At 39.7% G+C, this 16410-nt stretch overlaps 1 protein-coding gene across 5 annotated transcripts in view; it reads right to left on the reverse strand.

Moving 5' to 3' along the window:
- Positions 1-670: 670 nt before the first annotated feature.
- The window catches only part of pkib (protein kinase (cAMP-dependent, catalytic) inhibitor beta), a 120455-nt gene continuing 104715 nt past the window's right edge, over positions 671-16410 (reverse strand). For all 5 annotated transcript variants that reach the window (XM_060847354.1, XM_060847352.1, XM_060847351.1 and 2 more), the window contains 2 exons: positions 14857-15026; positions 671-3687 (listed from right to left, as the gene is read on the reverse strand). In XM_060847354.1, the coding sequence (XP_060703337.1) occupies positions 3602-3687; positions 14857-15001 (231 nt within the window). In that variant the 5' untranslated portion in view covers positions 15002-15026 and the 3' untranslated portion in view covers positions 671-3601. The remainder of the gene's footprint in view (positions 3688-14856; positions 15027-16410) is intronic.

Raw genomic sequence — 16410 nt, forward strand, 5'->3', positions numbered from 1 at the left:
AGAGAATGAAGATATTTGGGGTAATAGCAACCTTTTATTTCTAAACAGGGAGACAGATTGAGATTGCAGAATTAGATGTTGGGCTACAATATTTTAAAGTCAAATAATTGCCCAATGTCTGATCCCATATGTTCTCATGAAAAGTCCAGTATCATGCAGTAAGATCCTGATATTCCTTCAAAGTATTTGCTGCACTTAATTACTTTCAAACCACTTTCATTAAAAAGGATAATGTTGCAGTACTACGTTTTCAGCTAGGTGCATTATCTGAAGCAACCAAGAACAACCTGGCAAATTTTCAGCTGGAAGTCTCTACCATTTTGATGCTTTTGAAAATTTTGTAGTGGAACAGCAGATGTCCCAAAGGCAGTGAATCTTTTACAAAATCATCATAAATTTTGAACAAAAATGTTTATAAAATGGTAGATTATCACATAATTGACAAATCAATTAATATAAAACATTACCTAGGATAATATTTAAACAAATTGTTTTAAGAATTTTAAAGAGTTAATATTTAATAGTGAAATGATAATAAAGGGATTTGGTTTACATTACTCCATACCCAAAACTCTCACCAAGGAGAATGAAGTTGTTTTCTAATATAGAACTTGAATATTGCTGAAAAGAGGAACAGGTTGCTGAAAATTTAACTTGACATTTTCAGCTGGACAAACAAGAATGCCAAATTTCAAACAATAACAGTTTATACTGAAGTTGAAAATGGTGTTGATTGGTTCACAAGTAGACTCAGATTACACAAGATGTTATCATCAAGAAAGTTACAAGGAATTATAGGTTTCCCCTAAGCTCCCTGGTAATGCAAAAAAGATTCAAGGCTTGACATATTTTGTTTGAGAGAAACAGGTCATGTTTTGAATGTATGTTGTTTCCAACAAGCATATCTGGCATCACCTTAACAGTGGCTATGGGTGAGGCATTTTTCACCAATAGGATGGCTGTTTTAGTCCAAAATAATGTTCTGCCTACCACGATTGACCCCGGTCATGTATGAACTTCAGTGCTGATGCAATACCATGTACATGACTGTACATCCCAGTAAATGGCTGATTGCATAATAAAGATGTTTCTTTAGTTGTTCATATAAGGCAGAGTACAGTTTGTAATCAACCAGTCCAAACTCCAAGAACCAAAACTTGTTGCAGAAACATCCCAAGCGTACTACTAGCTGGACCAGCAAGTCAGTCAAGCTAATGTTAAAATGACCTACAACATTTGCTGAAATCAATATATTCATATACACAGGCTCGTTCTCTGAAAACAATAAGAATATTTTCCAGGCATGCGCCTTTTTTGAATTTCTGCAGTTTTGGGCAAGTCAATAGTTGGTCATTACTTTGTCTATGACTATCTCAAATCAATCTGACTCAATCTTACCAGCCAATGAGCACCTTTTGTTTCCTGATTTATAAATTATTAGACATACTTGAAATTTTGACCTAATGAAATGTCAGACAAAAAGCTTCAGCAATATCTATCACTTTTCAACAGTATTCAACAATGGTAACTGTAAATGTTCAGGAAAATAATCACCTTTCCCCTTTTGTATTTGTACTGTAATTGGTTAGAAACACTTGTTAGTGGAATACGTATTGCAATTTATGGTTATTTTAATTAGAGACATTCCAGGATTTTTAAAAACATATGGATGTATGTCTTAGCAAGTGTAACGTGGTCAAAATATGCTACATTTTGCCATTTAACCATTCACACCCATTCACTTCTGCTGACAAAACTTTACAAATTGGCATTTTATACAACATACCACAGGACACCTAAGGGATTTCATATGAAGTTATATGCAATTTAGAGATTAATTTACAATTTGTACAGTATATAATCATTCATACACAAGATACTGGACAGAAGATAAAAGCACCAACAGTACTTAACACAGGTTGTTCTATTCTAAACTATCAGCTCCTGTTATTATAGGCACAAACTTATCCAACTGACAATGTGCAAGATATGAGATTGAAAAGTGCAGTGGCTACATAGTTCAATATGACGAATTACCTTGTACTTGGGGTATAGTTAGCTTCTTATCCAAGCCCATCTTTTATAGGATATTATATCTGCAGCCCATGATTAAATTGTAATGCATCAGAGGTTCAACCTCTTAAGGCATTACTCCACTTGGGTCAGAGCATCAAAACAAAGAACCTTTAACAACTGGATATTTTCGAGGGATGAAGTCTATTGTGACATATCCAGGACCTTTAGATATACCCATTTGGGATGCTTCCATAAAATTCCATCACTGCAAACCAGTTTGTGAATACCACAGTATGTACAGCTGACTGTCATGACATTATTTCACGCTCCAGCATGCTTTGAGAGAAAACCTTGCAGTTTGAAACCTTGAAATCTGAAAAAGGTTAACATTCTGGCATGTTTCAGCTCACTTTGTGATAACGTCACCCACTGATTCAGAATAGTTCTTTACCAGGTTCAGAGCTGTGAAATGCTGGGTTATGAAAAAAAACTAACCTAATTTATGTTCCCAAAGCTATGAACAATCTCACTGTTGGAGCAGTACACATATATGCAATTAACTATATTAGAAAAAAAACTAACTCACCACAAACAAAATACATTCCCCTTGATTCAGAAATTGAGCCTATTTTATGTATTTCACTCCTAGTAACTATAACTCATGTGTTTAAATGGTTTTATGATGTCTCAATTTTGATCCTAGATTTCACTGCTGACATTTCCACAATGTTAGGAGCTCTATCACTTATTATTTTTCCTCAAATACTGGGTTGAAAGAAGGAAGTAGAGTTGATTAAAAGGTACGGTGTGTTAATGATATATCAGTTAACAACAGACCATGGGAATGGAGGCCTGTGTAAACTGCAACATTCAACTGACAAGCAAAATACAAATAACCAAAACCAGAGTTAAAATTCAAGCACTGGTTTCAAAACAGGTTGCAGTTCTTTGAATTATACAAATTTCATACAAATAACACAATTTTGACCCAATTAAATCCTTGCTCAAAGCTGCTCAAAAATTGAACTCGAATATTTGAAGTCAACTTGCGCACAAGCGTACAAAATGGACTGTATTAAGAATAAAGACAAAATGTTTATCAAGTAAGATGCAGACTTTTAAAATGTGTTTAGTGACTGAAGCTAGAAAAGTCCATAAATTGGGATTTGGTGATTCTAAAACAGATTCCTATACAAATAATCAATATTTCTGCTATGTATCTTCACTGCATTGATAGACTATAATGGTTTACATCAGCAGTCACAGTGAGGGATTGCTAGCAATTAACTGTAAAACAGTCATTTCTATCACCACTGGGATTCAATCCACGTGATAGTTCATTAAATGTTAAATTTGGGAGATTATCTTCCGAATTTGATATTAAAGTTTTCCGGACTTCTTTTCCAAGTCACGATGGCGATTTATCTTATCTTGTTCAGTAAATTTTCTCCACACCTTTTCTTCTGTTTTGACCTTGCAGACTGAGGTGAACGTGACAGAATCAAGGAACCCCGATGACTTTCAGGTCATTTGATTTAAAGCTTTACTGACACAGTCTGTATTATAAATGTCTTTCCTCAACACGTTATGATGCATCTTTTAGCTCTGGAGTTTCTGTCGATTCAGGTGGCACCTCTGTTGATGGTGTCTGACTTCCTTCTCCTCCTCCTCCTTCATGAAAAATAAAACAACAGGATGTTAATTTTTAAGACTCCTTTATTGTTGACACTTGTATAAGACAATGAGTGATAACATTTCTGTAGAAACTGCCGTGACTTAATTTCCAAGTTTGTTTCATATTCTTAGAAGGTACACCAATCACCATCAAATTAAATCTCAGTATCATTTATCAAATAAAGTACATTTTCTAATTTGTCAGTGATGGTGAAACACATTTAGCTACCCAAATCTGAAGATGTCCAAGATATTAAATATAGTGCTTCTACATTTCTACCTCTTATTCCCAGTCTGTAGCTTTTGTGATGCCTCATTATTTTTAAAAGACATTCCCACTTCAGTTTTCCCCATACTTTTTTTTGAGGTAAAGACTTGCTGTAATTCAATACTGCACAGGCACTGGATGTAGATTAGTACACCACACATAGCAATTACAAATCCTAGAATTATACAGCATGGCAACAGACTCTTCAGTCCAACTCATCCATGCCGGTCAAGTTTCCAAAACCAAACTACTGCCATTTGCCTGCATTTGGCCTATATCTCTCTTAACCTTTTATTCTTTTACCTATCCAAATGTCTTTTAGATAATGTAACTGTACCTGCATGTACCACTTCCTCTGGCAGTTCATTCCACGTATGAACCATCCCCTGTGAAAACACTGCCCCTCAGGCCCCTTTTAAAGCTTTCTCCTCTCACCTTAAAATCATGCACTCTAGTTTTTGACTTCCCTACCCAAGGAAAAAGACCTTGGGTATTCACTTTCTCTATGCCCCGTATGATTTTACAAACCTCCATAAAGGTCAGCCCCCTACCATCCAATGAAAAAGTCCTAGCCTATCTAGTATCTCCTTATAACTCTGACCCTCTAGTCCTGGCAACATCCTGATAAAATGTTTCCAATTTAATAACATCCTTCCAAAGTACTCCAAAAGTAACCTCAGCAACGTCCTGCACAACTTCAACATGACCTTCCAATTCCTATACTCAATGGTCTCAGCAACGAAGGCCAGCATATGCTAAAAGCCTTCTTAACCAACCTGTGTACCTGCGATGCCATTTTTAAAGAACAATATTCCTGAACACCTAGGTCTCTCTGTTCGACAACACTACACAGGTCCCTTCCATTAACTATGCAAGTCCAGCCCTTGATACTTTTACCAAAATTCAATACCTCACATTTATCCAAATTAAACTCCACCTGTCACTCATCACTGGCCCAATTGATCAAGGTCCCTTTGTCATCTTAGACAACCTTCTTCACTGTCCACTACACCACCAATTTTGGTGTCATCCACAAACTTGCCAACCTTGCTTTCCAAATTCTCATCGAAATTGTTTATGTAAAATGACAAACAATAGTGTACACAGCACGGATCCCTGCGGAACATCACTGGTCACAGGCTTCCAGTCCAAATAAGAATCCTCCACCACCACCTTCTGTTCCCTTCTGTCAAGCCAATTTTGCATCCAGCTGGCAATTCTGAGTGCCTAGGCAACATGTGTTAGCCAGCTATTCAAACCGCATGTAAATATTAGACCTTTCAGCATAAAATAGCACAGAGTTACTAGAAACCCTGCTGCAAATGTGTTGCTGGTCAAAGCACAGCAGGCCAGGCAGCATCTCAGGAATAGAGAATTCGACGTTTTGAGCATAAGCCCTTCATCAGGAATAAGAGAGAGAGAGCCAAGCAGGCTAAGATAAAAGGTAGGGAGGAGGGACTAGGGGGAGGGGCGATGGAGGTGGGATAGGTGGAAGGAGGTCAAGGTGAGGGTGATAGGCCAGAGTGGGGTGGGGGCGGAGAGGTCAGGAAGAGGATTGCAGATTAGGAGGGCGGTGCTGAGTTAGAGGAAACACTTTAACTCTCCCTCCCACTCCACCGAGGACATGCAGGTCCTTGGACTCCTCCACCGGCAGAACACAACTACACGACGGCTGGAGGAGGAGCGCCTCATCTTCTGCCTGGGAACCCTCCAACCACAAGGTATGAATTCAGATTTCTCCAGTTTCCTCATCTCCCCTCCCCCCACCTTGTCTCAGTCGGTTTCCTCTAACTCAGCACCGCCCTCCTAATCTGCAATCCTCTTCCTGACCTCTCCGCCCCCACCCCACTCCGGCCTATCACCCTCACCTTGACCTCCTTCCACCTATCCCACCTCCATCGCCCCTCCCCCTAGTCCCTCCTCCCTACCTTTTATCTTAGCCTGCTTGGCTCTCTCTCTCTTATTCCTGATGAAGGGCTTATGCTCGAAACGTCGAATTCTCTATTCCTGAGATGCTGCCTGGCCTGCTGTGCTTTGACCAGCAACACATTTGCAGCTGTGATCTCCAGCATCTGCAGACCTCATTTTTTACTAGAAACCCTAGTTGATATCATCCTCAGCCTCAGCTATGTCCGGCTTTTTGACCCAGTATAATTTGCCATTACTTACTGAATCTTCAGGAATGCTGTCTTGCAATTCAAGCAAAGGAAACAATTAAAAAGGCCAACTGGAATAATTTGATGGTACTTGGGTTTGTATATCAATTGCCAATGGTACAGACTTGTAGAAGCAACATTTTGGTGAACTCTAAGAGCAGTTTTCAAAGAAAAAAAAATAGAAGGGGTATTAATGTCAGCGATTTGACATTTAGAAAGAAATTCCTGATATTGAGTTTTAAAATCCCATTTCATTATTCTTGCTAGATTTCTCAATACATGTAGGGTTACAATTAAGAATGTAAAAATTTGAATAAAAAAGTTAATTTTATTCAATAAATACATTCATATGCAGGGTATTCACTATTTATCCAGATAATTTATTAGAAATTGATTGCCATGCTACAACAAGACAGTTTCGTCCCACTGTATACATGTACATATACTGTGATTAGTTTCAATATGCTATATAATTATTCACGGTAGATGATGATTCACTGTGAATCATAGAGTCATAGAGATGTACAACATGGAAACACCCCCTTCAGTCCAACTCATCCATGCTGACCAGACATCCCAACCCAATCTGGTCCCACCAGCCAGCACCTGGCCCATATCCCTCCAAACCCTTCCTATTCATATACCCATCCAAATGCCTTTTAAATGTTACAATTGTACCAACTGTCACCACTTTCTCTGGCAGCTCATTCCAGCAGAAAATAGTTTTTATAATGTAGCAAGTTAACAGAAGGCAACTTGGGGTGAACATTTTAACTGTGCAATTTGGATACAGAACTGGTTCAAAGGAAGAAGACAGAGGGTGGCGGTCGAGGGTTGTTTTTCAGACTGGAGGCCTGTGACCAGTGGAGTGCCACAAGGATCGGTGCTGGGTCCTCTACTTTTTGTCATTTACATAAATGATTTGGATGCGAGCATAAGAGGTACAGTAGTAAGTTTGCAGGTGACACGAAAATTGGAGGTGTAGTGGACAGCAAAGAAGTTTACCTCAGATTACAACAGGATCTTGATCAGATGGGCCAATGGGCTGAGAAGTAGCAGATGGAGTTTAATTCAGATAAATGCGAGGTGCAGCATTTTGGGAAAGCAAATCTTAGCAGGACTTATATACTTAATGATAAAGGTCCTAGAGAGTGTTGCTGAACAAAGAGACCTTGGAGTACAGGTTCATAGCTCCTTGAAAGTGGAGTCACAGGGAGATAGAATAGTGAAGGCGGCGTTTGGTATGCTTTCCTTTATTGGTCCGAGTATTGAGTACAGGAGTTGGGGGGTCATGTTGCAGCTGTACAGGACATTGGTTAGGCCACGGTTGGAATATTGCGTGCAATTTTGGTCTCCTTCCTATCGGAAAGATGTTGTGAAACTTGAAAGGGTTCAGAAAAGATTGACAAGGATGTTGCCGGGGTTAGAGGATTTGAGCTATAGGGAGGGGCTGAACAGGCTGGGGCTGTTTTCCCTGGAGCATCAGAGGCTGAGGGATGACCTTAGAGGTTTACAAAATTATGAGGGGCATAAATCTTTTCCCTGGGGTATGGAGTGCAGAATTAGAGGGCATAGGTTTAGGGTGAGAGGGGAGACATGTAAAAAAGGGTCCTAAGGAGCAATTTTTTCACAGAAAGTGGTACGTGTTTGGGCTGCCAGAGGAAGTGGAGGAGGTTGGTACAATTGCAACATTTCAAAGGCATTTGGATGGGTATATGAATAGCAGGGGTTGGGATGGATGTAGGCCGGGTGCTGGCAGGTGGAACTAGATTGGGTTGGGATATCTAGTCAGCATGGACGGGTTGGACCGAAGGGTCTATTTCCATGCTGTACATCTATGCCTATATGATTGTAGAATTATGGACTATGTTATTAGGAATAGTCGAAAGGCAGACAAAAATAGTAAAGAGACAAGTGGGGATAGAAAACCAGAATGAAAATATAGTGAGTGTGGATAAATTTTGAAACTGGCAAGTGAAGCATTTTCAGATTGCTATCACTCGACACAAAAGCAACATATTTTAAAAAACAGAACTAATCTTTTCACACTATGAAACTGCACATAAGCCATTTGTTTTAAAGAAAGATAATCAATAGCATGCAAAATAACATTAAAATGTAATGTATATAAATTACTGTACTCTGGTATCAAAAACTGTGGTAAGCTGCTCAGGGCAGTGGTTTAGAAAAGGCAATTGATGAAGGGTGGGCAAAAATTCACATTGGTAGCCAATCCAGACAACTATGCAGTGACTCCTGCAGGCTGCAAATAAAATTCTCTGCAGTGGACAGAAATGGAATCTATCAAGAGGCCACCTTAACTAATTTGTGAAGAATTGTTGAATTAAACAGAGTGCTGGAGAAACTCAGCAGATCTACCAGCATTTGTGGAGAGAGAAACAGATGTGACATGGAGTGTTTTATATGACTTCTTCAGAATTAAGAGCGTTCCAAAGAAGAATCATACAATATTTGAATCATTAATTCTGTTTTTCTCTCCAGAGATTCTCCCACAGTGTTTGTTTCAGATGTTCAGGATAGGTAATATTTTGCTTTCATGAAGAATAGCCAGCTGATCAGAGGACATGTATTCTGCACTGTTAGAACCCTCACTGATTTTTCAATTCTGGTTTGGATCTGAGGAGTTGAAGGTGAACTTTAAAACAAACAGATATTCGTTTATGACACCAGACTTGGAAGTCAGCTGCAGGTTGATTCTTGTTCAAAGAATATTCTAGACCTTTCAGTTGCAGAATTACATTACACACAAGCAGACGTTGAATGTTAACCATATCCTCATAGGGAGAAGACCAGTCTAACAAACAGAAACCAAGGTTTCCAACTTGTTTTGAATTGTATTTAAATCAGAAGGGTTGTGCCTATGAAAGGATGGATGTTTGATTGCTGCCTGGTTGGCCTCCATCCTTTGTTAGAACTCCAGATTTTATTCTCCAAACCTAAGTATTAAGTGAATATTCCTCAGAACCTAATTGCAGCTAGTTGCATGCAGTGGTGATTTCAGAAACCAAACAAGAGACAATCCCACATGCCTATAATTTATGAATTGTGCAGTCTGCTCAAATGCACCAGCCAGTTACATCTCATTTTGTCTTTTGATTTATCCCTTAACCATGTGTGTTTGTCTAGGTAAAAACAATGACTGCAGATGATGGAAACCAGAGTCTAGATTAGAGTGATGCTGTAAAAGCACAGCAGTTCAGGCAGCATCCTAGGAGCAGTAAAATCGATGTTTCCTGATGAAGGGCTTTTGCCCAAAACGTCGATTTTACTGCTTCTCGGATGCTGCCTGAACTGCTGTGCTTTTTCAGCACCACTCTAGACCCCCATGTGTGTTTGTCTCTATGTCTTTGAGAAATGGAAGAGACTAGAATCAATAAAGATTAAATCATTGACACTAATTAAATTAACTTGTGGTTTAACTTCGCTCTGTTACTGCATTATTAATAAATTGTTAATGCTTTTGTTTAAACTAGAAACTTGGTATCTGGTATGTGTGATGCAGAAAATCTGGTATGGGTTATTTTTAAAAATCTGATTGGGAGCCATTAGAGCAATTTTGAGAGTCATTGAGTATTTTATTTAGGGTGTTCAAATGTAAGGAAATTGAGTTGATTTGCTTTGACTGTGTTTCAGTGTCAGAACAACGCCGTACACGTCAATACAACCAGGAGAGATAGGGGAAAGAAAATAGAAGACTGTAAAAGGTAGTAATACCATTTCACAATCAGCGGGGTGCACTGTAGCTAAGGAAAAATGCCTTATTTTTAAAAATGGAAGTTTGATGTCATAAAAAGGAAAACAATTTATGCAAGCTAGCAGTTTGATGCTCCTCGCATTGGAGTGCAGTGGCCTGTGAAACTCCCTAGATAGCAAGGAGCATGCAAGGTGAATTAAGGAAGAAAAGGAAAGCTGATGCCAGATGTCAAGAACTCAGTACTGCAGCAAGTTGAATATGGAGAAAATACAGGGGTGAAATCAATAAGATATTTAAGGTGGTAAAGAAAGGGCATGAATGAATATTGCTAAGTAAAATCAATGCACTAAGAGCAAGAGAAAAGCTAAGAAAAGAGTAGGGCTCATAAAAGACCAACATGTAGAGTCAGTAGATATGGGTATTTCTTTTCAAAAAATGCTTCAGCCTTCAAACAAAAAACGAAGGATGATGCCAACACTGCAGTTGACGAAGTCTGTGAATGAAGAAATGTGATAAACATAGAGAATGAGAAATATTAAAGATTAGCATCCTTAACAAGTGGATAAGCCACCAGATCTAGATAAAATGTATCCCAGGCTGTTAGAAAAAGCCAGAGAGGAAATAGATACTATGACCCTAGTTTTCCAATCCCCACTGGGGTGCGATGCTGAAAGCTTGAAGGACTATTTAAAAAGTGGTCAAGGAATAGACTGAATAATTAGTCAGTGCAATTTTTGTCATTGGAAAAGTACTGGAATAAATTCTGAGATATAAGATAAACTATAATTTAGAATTCTAGACATCCAGTAACCAAGGACAGTCCGCATGGAGTTGTTAAGATCACAGGAACATAAGAAAAAGGAGCAGAAATAAGCCATTCAGTCCAACAGGTCTGCTCCACCATTCAATCATGCATAATGTGCTTCTCAATCCAATTCTCCTGCCTTCTGGATCCCATGATTCTCATACTAATTAGGAACCTATCTATAGCTGTCTTAAAGATATTCAATGATTTGGCCTCCACAGCCTTCTCAGTCAACAGGTCCCACAGATTCACTGTCCACTGACTGAAGAAAGTCTCTATCATCTCACTGTAGGGACAAACCTTTAGAACTCTGGGGGGTGGCCTCCACTCCTAATCTGTCCTAACAGTCTTCTACATCCACTCTATCCAGGTCTTTCAATATTCTGCAAATATTAATGAGATCCCCTCTCATCCTTTTAAACTCTAGCGAGTACAGACCCAGAGTCCTCAACTGGTCCTTATACGACAAACCCTTCATTTCCGAGATAATACTTATAAACCTCCTGTGGATCCCCACCAAAGCTAGCACATGCTTATTTAGATACGAGGCCCAAAACTTCTCAGCATATTCCAAATGCAGTCTGACCAGAGCCTTATACAGCCTCAGAATATTCTTGCATTCTAACCCTCTCAAAAGGAATATGGACATTGCATTTACCTTCCTAACTGCCAATTGAACCTGCATGTTAACTTAAGAGAATTCTGAACTGGGACTCCTAAATCCGTGTGGTTCAGATTTCCAAAGTCTTTGCTCATTTCAAAAATAGCTTACACCTCTAATCTTCCTACCAAAGTTGATAATCTCACAATTGTATCTGCCACTTCTTTGCCTATTGTCCAAGTCCTCTGCAGCCCAATACTGATGCCTGTAGAACATTATTAGTCACTGGCTGCCATCCTGAAAAAAGGACCCCTTTATTCCTACACACTCTTCTCTCTCCACGGCAGCAACTTGCCCCAAGATGACGGGCTAATTTCTTATTTGGCAGCCACCTTGTCAAAGGGCTACTTAACATCCAAATAGATCACATCCACTGGCTCTCCTTTGTCAAACGTGCTTGTTACCTCAGAACTCTAACAGATTTTACAGGCATGATCATCCCTTGACAAAGCCATACTGACTCAGCCCTATTTTACCATGCAATTCCAATACTCTGCAATCTCATCCTTATTTGCACTCTAAAATCATACAGATAACGGAGTTCAGGCCAACCAGCCTATAATTTCCTGTCTTCTGCCTCCCTCCCTTCTTAAAAATGTTACATTCGTTTTTTTCCAGTTCCTGGGGCTCTTCCTGACTCCAGTGATTCCTGAAAGATCTGTGCCTCCACAATTTCCTCAGCTTTCTCATTCAGAACCCTGGACTGTAGTCTCTCTCTGGTCTGGGTGATTCGTCCACCTTCAGACTTATCAGCTTGCCTAGTACCTTCTCCTTAGTGATGGCCAGTACACCCACTTCTACCCCAACTCCCTTGAAATTCTGGTATGTTACTGGTATCTTCCACCGTGAAAACTGATGTAAAGGTCCCATTCAGCTCCTTTGCCATTTGTTTGTTCCCCATTGCCAATTCACCAGCTTCATTTTCCAGTGGTCCATTGTGCACTCTTGCCTCTCTCTCTTACCTTTTAGAGATTATATTTCATCCTTTCTCCACCCCAAAAATGCTTTTTTAGTTGTTAGTTACTGATTTTTAAAGGCTCTTAATTCTCATGATTTCCACTAATCTTCCCGAAATTTTATGCTTTTTCTTTTGCTTTTTGTTGTCAAGAGCGTGTTGCTGGGAAAGCCCTTATGGAGGGCTCATGCCTGAATCGTCAATTCTCTTGCTCCTAGGATGCTGCCTGACCCGCTGGGCTTTCCCAGCAGCACACTCTCGACTCTGATCTCCAGCATCTGCAGTCCTCTGTTTTTATATTGTCCCTGACTTATCAGCCATGAAGACACCAGTAACATCCTCATCCTCTCAAGCTATTTCAAGATGTTCCTTACAAAGGCCACACACCATGAGGGATTCTCAATCCTACTTACATAGGATACTGTCTGTATCCCTAACACTAACTTTTTTTTTGCTCCTGCCCACACAGGCTTGAATGGCCTCCTATACCATGGTGCATTAGTCAGTTTTCCCATCCTCCCTATAGTCCTTTTCCTCAGGGACCAAATACCTCATAGCTGTTAGACAATGTCAAGAATGGAGGCTTCCCCCAATGCTAAATTCATGATCTCTCTGCCTGCTTCACTTGTAGTCACACCCTTCCTGTCACTGACCACATGGCTAAATTTGAAGGACTTAACCAACACCGTGTGATTGTCTCCTGAAACCCAGTATCCAAGTAACTGTTTCCCCCTCCCTAATGTGTTGCAGTGATCGAAACTTAGACTCCATCTCATCAATTCTGAGCCAGAGTTTCTTGTGCAACCAACACTTGCTACAGATATGGTGACTATGAACCATAGTGGGATCTACCAGTTCCCTTATCATGCAGGTACAGAACAAGGAAGATTGCATCTGACTAGGAGGATTGTGCAGATGATGAAGTGATATACACGGAATTTAGCAAGACTTTTGATGATGTTTCACATGATGAACTGGCCAAAAACTTTTAAAAACCATGAAATCCAAGTGACCTTAGCAAACTAGGTACAAAATTTGGCAGAAAACAAAAGCATAACGACATTTATTTTTGTTTCTGAACAGAAGTCACCCTGGATTCAAAATATTAAGTCTGTTTCTCCATTGATGCTTTCAGACCTGAGTTTCTCCAGCATTCTCTGCGTTTGTTGTGGTTCTGTTCACCGAGCTGGGAATTTGCAGAATCGGATTCCTGTGAGTGTGGCGTTGATGATCTGGTGTGTGTTCTCTATTTCTGAGGACATGCCACAACCCAAAGGACTAGCCACACTACCATACATCAAGAGCATTTCCGAACTGACAGCCAGACTACTGCGACCACTAGGACTCACAACAGCACACAACCAACAGCCACTCTCAGACAACAACTCACCAGAACGAAGGACCCGATACCCAGCATGAACAAAACCAATGTAGTGTACAAAATCCCATGCAAGGACTGCACAAAACACTACATTGGACAAACAGGAAGACAGCTAACGATCTGCATCCATGAAACCAACTAGCCACGAAACAACACGACCAGCTATTCTTAGTAGCCACACACGCAGATGACAAGCAACATGAATTCGACTAGGACAACACCACTATTATAAGACAAACTAAACCGAGAACAGCCAGGGAATTCGTAGAGGCATGGCACTCATCCACAGATTCAATCAATAAGCACATCGATCTGGACCCAATATACCGACCACTGCAATGGACAGCTGGAACTGACAACCGGAAGCGGCAGAGACAAACCATTATAAATGCCGGAGGAAACATCACAGAAGAACTTCACAGGAGGCTCCCAAGCACTGAGGATGTCACCTAGACATGGGACGAAACGTCTGCAACATAAATTCCCAGCTCGGCGAACAGAACCACAACAACGAGCACCCGAGCTACAAATCTTCTCACAAACTTTGAATTCTCTGCATTTGTTTCAGATATCCAGTACTTCCCCTTTATTCAAGAGTAAAAGTAGCTGAGTGCTTTTACAACTGGAAAACTGTTTCCCATCAGCTTTTCATAGGGCTCAGTTTTAAATCCTCTGCTTGATGTGGTTATATTAAAAATTTGGATATAACTATAGGATGCCCTGTCCAGAAATTTGAAGATGACAAAAATTGGCCATGTGTTCGATAATGATGAGGGAAGTTGTAAACTGCATGAACAGCAGTATCAGAGCTTTTGGATTTGTGGGGAGATTAGGAAAAACATGTTCATATAGGAATGTGGTCGGGACCTGAAACTCACTACATGAAATGGTTGTAGAGCGTGAAACTCTCAACTGATTATAAAAGGTACAAGTGAAGTCCCTTAATCTCCAAGAATATGGATCAAATGCTGAAAAATGGAATTAAGCCAGGACATTCATTTTTCAGTAGACACAGTGTAGGTTCTTAATGTGCAATCAATTTTTCAATATTTTCTGATTTACTGAAGAGGTGTGTGCAAGGTCAGAGGGAAAGCAGGGGAATGACAGTCCACGAATTTAGAAGGGCTCAGTCTGAGCATGGTCAAATGGCCTTCTTCTGTGAATATTAATGACTAATTCCTCTCAAAAGACACATCTAAACAAATGGAAACAAAACAGATCATACCTGCATTAATAGATAGCTCTGCCAATTTCATGGGAAGTTCCGATGGACTGACTCCAGCAGGTGAGCCTAGGATGTCAGGCAAAGCATTTCTTCGGCCTGTCCGTCCTGACGTAGCAAAGTCCAGCACAGGTTCCACCTCAGTCATTGCAGCAAAATCTCGTTTTTACCACCTGAAAATATAGAGTATTGAACATTTCAACAACTTGGTCTTCAGTATCTTTAAACATTCCAAAATGCTTCATAAAAACAAAATTCAGACAATAGGGACAAAGATAATCATCAAAATAAACTAGGATACATGTGAAAATACACACAGAATTAGCAAAATGGAGGGCTTTAAGAGAGCTTTGCTAAAAGCTGTGCCATTCTAGAGTGAACAGAGGGAAGTAGGATGGAAAGGAAACTAAAGATGCAGGAGCTGGAGATACAAACCAAAACAGGGAACTGAATCACAAATCACAGACTTAAATGTTTAACAGCCACAGAATATAGAGGCACCATCTGTTAACAAGTGCAACCACTTCACATCGAATCCCCAGTCTCAATATGAGCAGCAAAATTGTATTCAACATAAATCTGAAATGTCATGGCAGTCTCTCTGCTTTTACCATCAACTCGGGATGTCGGAAAGGAATGTGAGACACCCTTAAAAATACACTGCCAACCAGACAAAGCTACCACATGGATCTTGAGGCATTCTTAAAAAGTGAAAGCAGCATGTTATAGACAGAGTTAAGTGATCCCACAAATGGATCAATTCAAAGTTGTGCAGTCCTCCTTCATCCAATCATGAATGGTGGTGGACACTTATACAACTAACTGGAGGAGGCAGCTTCAAGAATATTTCCATTTTCAATTATGGTAGAGCATAACACGTGTGCAAAAAACAATATGCTGAATCACTTTCAACCATTTTCAGCCAGAAATACCAAGTGAATAAATCAACCTTGACCTCTCCTTGTAGTCATCAACATCACAGACTTCTTTCTCTATCAATTCAATTCGCTCCACATAAATCAAGAAACAGCTGAAAGCTCTGAATACAGCAAAGACTATGCACCCCAAATATCATAATTGAAACTTGTTCTTGAGTACTTGCGAGAGGTGATACAACTCCATTCCAACACAAGCAATACAGATCCCTGCGTAACTCATGGATATCCTTCCCATCAGGACACTAATTGTGGCCTTTAAGTTTAAAGGGAATGGTACTGATATTATCGAAGATTAACCTTAATATATTTGTAATGCAAACAGATTATATTTTTTACTGGGTAATTTTAATCTCAAAGACAAGTTAGATCACCTCCTCACTTTCAGTCATTTATTACTTAAAAAGGCCACTAATGTAAATTATCTTCAATCCAGGTTTTGAAAACACTAGTCTGGCAATGATCAGCAGAGATGATGTAATTACTTTAGCTATTAATCATGGGTGGTTGTTAACCATTGCGATTACTAGGCTTATTAAAAATGCATCTGGTCATTATGACCAAAATCTATATGAATGGACATAATCAATTGTACTCTAAATCTCAACTAGAATGTCTTTAT

This window comes from Hemiscyllium ocellatum, chromosome 30 (genome assembly GCF_020745735.1).
Source record: "Hemiscyllium ocellatum isolate sHemOce1 chromosome 30, sHemOce1.pat.X.cur, whole genome shotgun sequence".
Taxonomy (NCBI): Eukaryota; Metazoa; Chordata; class Chondrichthyes; order Orectolobiformes; family Hemiscylliidae; genus Hemiscyllium; species Hemiscyllium ocellatum.